A 3,349-nucleotide genomic window follows, 5' to 3' on the forward strand; every position below is an offset into this window, starting at 1 on the left:
CGGTCCCGCCTGGACTCCGGCCGCTGCCGCTCGCGGGGAGCCCCGAGGAAGAGCCCTGGCCCGGAGGTCGGCGGCGTGGAGAGAGGCTCTGCGGCCCAGGCGGGGAGCGCCGCCCGTCCCGCCCGTCCCGCCCGCCGCAGCGCCCTGACGGGGAGTCGCCGCCGCCGCCGCCGCCGCTCGGCAGCGACCCGCGCCCGGAGCGGGGCCGCCGGGGGCCGCCGCCCCGCACCCGCCGGAGCCGGAGCCGGTGCCACCGCGCCGGGGCACCCGCCGAGATTGCTTTTGGAGGAGCGGAGCGCGGCGGGGGCGAAGAGGAGGAGGCGGGGGGAGAGGCGCCCGGAGGAGGCGGCCGCCAGCGCGGGGCGGGCGGCGGCTCGCCGGGGCGGCGGGGGGACACCATGTCCAAGCCGGTGGACCACGTCAAGAGGCCGATGAACGCCTTCATGGTGTGGTCGCGGGCGCAGCGGCGGAAGATGGCCCAGGAGAACCCCAAGATGCACAACTCGGAGATCAGCAAGCGCCTGGGCGCCGAGTGGAAGCTGCTGACCGAGTCGGAGAAGCGGCCCTTCATCGACGAGGCCAAGCGGCTGCGCGCCATGCACATGAAGGAGCACCCCGACTACAAGTACCGGCCCCGGCGGAAGCCCAAGACGCTGCTGAAGAAGGACAAGTTCGCCTTCCCCGTGCCCTACGGGCTGGGCGGCGTGGCGGACCACGAGCACCCGCACGGGCTGAAGGCGGGCGGGCTGCACGGCGGGGCGGCCGGCGGGCTGGTGCCCGAGTCGCTGCTGGCCAACCCCGAGAAGGCGGCGGCCGCCGCTGCCGCCGCCGCCGCCCGCGTCTTCTTCCCCCAGTCGGCCGCCGCCGCTGCCGCCGCCGCTGCCGCCGCCGCCGCCAGCAGCCCCTACTCCCTGCTGGACCTGGGCTCCAAAATGGCCGAAATCTCCTCCTCCTCCTCTTCCTCGGGCTCGGGGCTGCCCTATGCCTCTTCGCTGGGCTACCCCGGCGCCGGCGGGGCGGGCGCCTTCCACGGGGCCGCCGCTGCCGCCGCCGCCGCCGCGGCCGCCGCCGGGGGGCACACGCACTCGCACCCGTCGCCCGGTAACCCGGGCTACATGATCCCCTGCAACTGCAGCGCCTGGCCCGGCCCGGGGCTGCAGCCGCCGCTGGCCTACATCCTCCTGCCGGGCATGGGCAAGCCCCAGCTGGACCCTTACCCCGCAGCCTACGCCGCGGCCCTATGACCCGCGGCCGGAGGATGCCCGCGCAGAGCCCCGGCGCCCGCCTAGATGGGTGCCGGTGCATACCTACGGCCGGGGAGGGGGCGAGCCGCCGCCAGGGCCGCGGGGGGGCCGCGGCAGGCGGCGGTGGGGAGCGCCGGAGCCGCCGCCGACCTGTTGCGCGTCGCCCGCCGAGGGGCGCGTCCCCGCCCGCCGCCCCGCGTAGAGCTTGTGTGTGTTGCATGCGGTCTTTGCAGATAGCCGAGCTGAAAAAGAAGAGAAAAAAGAAAAAAAAAGAAAAAAAAAGAAGAAAAAAAAGTAACCGACCCGCCCTGCCCCCAAAAGTGCTTATTCGAGACAGACACGGGGAGCTCCGTCCCTCCGCCGGCTCCTCCTCGCCGCCCTGCTCGCTTTTCGGCCGCGGGCTTTCCCCTCCGTCCGCTCCCCACGCCCCGCGCGGTGCTGAACTCGGAAACGTCCCGCTGCAGCACCGCCGCCGAAAAGAGGAGCGGGGGGAGAGGCCGGGGCAAGGCAGGGCCCGGCGTGGTGCGGCCCCGACCCCGGTAAAGGAGAAGGCGGCTGTGTGCGTGGTTCGTAGCCCCTCGTGGGCGAGCAGGAGCTGGAACCACGCGAAGGAAGAGTCGGCAGTGTGGGGTGCTGTCCGTCCCCCTCCGCGCCCTGTCCCGCGTGGGTTCCTGCCCTCCGCCGCTACGGGACGCTGACAGGCGCGGGTGGTGATTTCCACGAGAGGAAAGACGCGTGACTCTCGGTCCCCGTGTGTCCCCCCCCTTCCCTCCAGTAATTAAGTCTCACCCTCAGACTGTAAATTTGTATATCTCTGTGGAAACGTTAGATCTCGGATTGAAAACTCTGTTACTTACTTCGCCCACGGTCGATTCAGTTTTAACCTGAAAAAAAAAAAAAAAAGAAAAGGAATGCCTTTCAAAGGGAATAAAAATATTGCGAGACCGCTCGGGGATCGCAATATTATCTAAGGTTAAATCAGACTTTTTTGTCTGAGTGATAATTATCTATTTATTATTTAGCTGAACTGAAACAGAGCTTTGCTTTGACAGAAGAGTATTCTCATTTAAAAGAAAATCCGTCTCCCCCGCCAACATGAAGTGTTTCACATGTGTTTTGGAGTACCCTACCTGTTTAGCTTATTTTAGAGCGACTGCAATTCAATTGCAAATGGCGATTAAAAAAAAAAACCAACAGATTTTAGAGAAAAAAAAATCCTTCATCAGTTTAGAGTTCTTTTTTGGTTTACTTTTGTAATGTGTATATTTTGAACTAATGTTTGTGAATGAAGCTGGCTAACATGTATTTAGTTTCATTTTGGCTTTATGTAATATAAAGTAAAAAAAAAAGATTAAGTATTGGTTTTAACATTTACGTGTAAATGGTTTTCTTGTGTGATCTTCTAATTTAAAGTTAGACGTCTAAACTATATCTGTAAATTAGATTCCGACTACCACTCTGTTCATTTTTGAACAAAGAGTTTAAATAAAGCCTGAAGCAGGGAAAGAGAAAATCCTCTATTTCTTGTTGAATTACTAAGGAGATTTTTATCTGAATTGCCCTTACGTGCCTGGTCCAGGTGAGGTGTAAGGTATCCTCTAAAGGCTGTCTTTGTTTCACTTTTGAATAGATTTACTAGGAAATCTAAATCAAGCCATTGTTATTCAGAGCCAAAAACCTGATTTATCACATTTTTAATCGTGAATAGGAAAGAAGATAAAAAAAAAAAAAACCACCACACCACCAAGTTGTCGTATTATCTTTTTAAAAAAAGGCATTCATGGGCCAGCAGAACAGAGTTCACTGAATACACTGAGACCGTTCAAAGCATTTCATCGGTTTCCAGTAACGTTTTCAGAGTGGAAAGTTGCCTGACCACTTTATCTGGTTAGCCTAACAGCGTCGCCACTTAAACCCGTGTAATTTGTTCACCTATCTGAGCAATATTTCTGCTTTATTCCTGGAGTATTTTTCGCGAGGGTTCCCAGTGACTGCTAACTAAAACCTAACACCTTTTTTGCTTCTAAACGGCTTTCCTCTTTTTAGTGTCCGAAAACGGTGTTTTCAAATGTAAATCCAGCAAACCTCTGCAAGGGAGTTTACGT

At 58.5% G+C, this 3,349-nt stretch overlaps 1 protein-coding gene across 1 annotated transcript; it reads left to right on the plus strand.

Moving 5' to 3' along the window:
• The first annotated feature begins 266 nt into the window (after nt 1-266).
• SOX21 (SRY-box transcription factor 21) lies at nt 267-3,251 on the plus strand. Its single transcript, XM_075138400.1, has one exon. The coding sequence runs from the start codon at nt 399-401 to the stop codon at nt 1,242-1,244; it is 846 nt and encodes a 281-aa protein (XP_074994501.1). The 5' UTR covers nt 267-398; the 3' UTR covers nt 1,245-3,251.
• The last annotated feature ends 98 nt before the right edge of the window (nt 3,252-3,349 follow it).

The sequence above is a fragment of the Calonectris borealis genome, chromosome 1 (assembly GCF_964195595.1).
Source record: "Calonectris borealis chromosome 1, bCalBor7.hap1.2, whole genome shotgun sequence".
NCBI classification, from domain to species: domain Eukaryota; kingdom Metazoa; phylum Chordata; class Aves; order Procellariiformes; family Procellariidae; genus Calonectris; species Calonectris borealis.

Coding starts and splice junctions, on each gene's coding strand:
- SOX21 (XM_075138400.1), top strand. CDS start 399: ATGTCCAAGCCGGTGGACCACGTCAAGAGGCCGATGAACGCCTTCATG.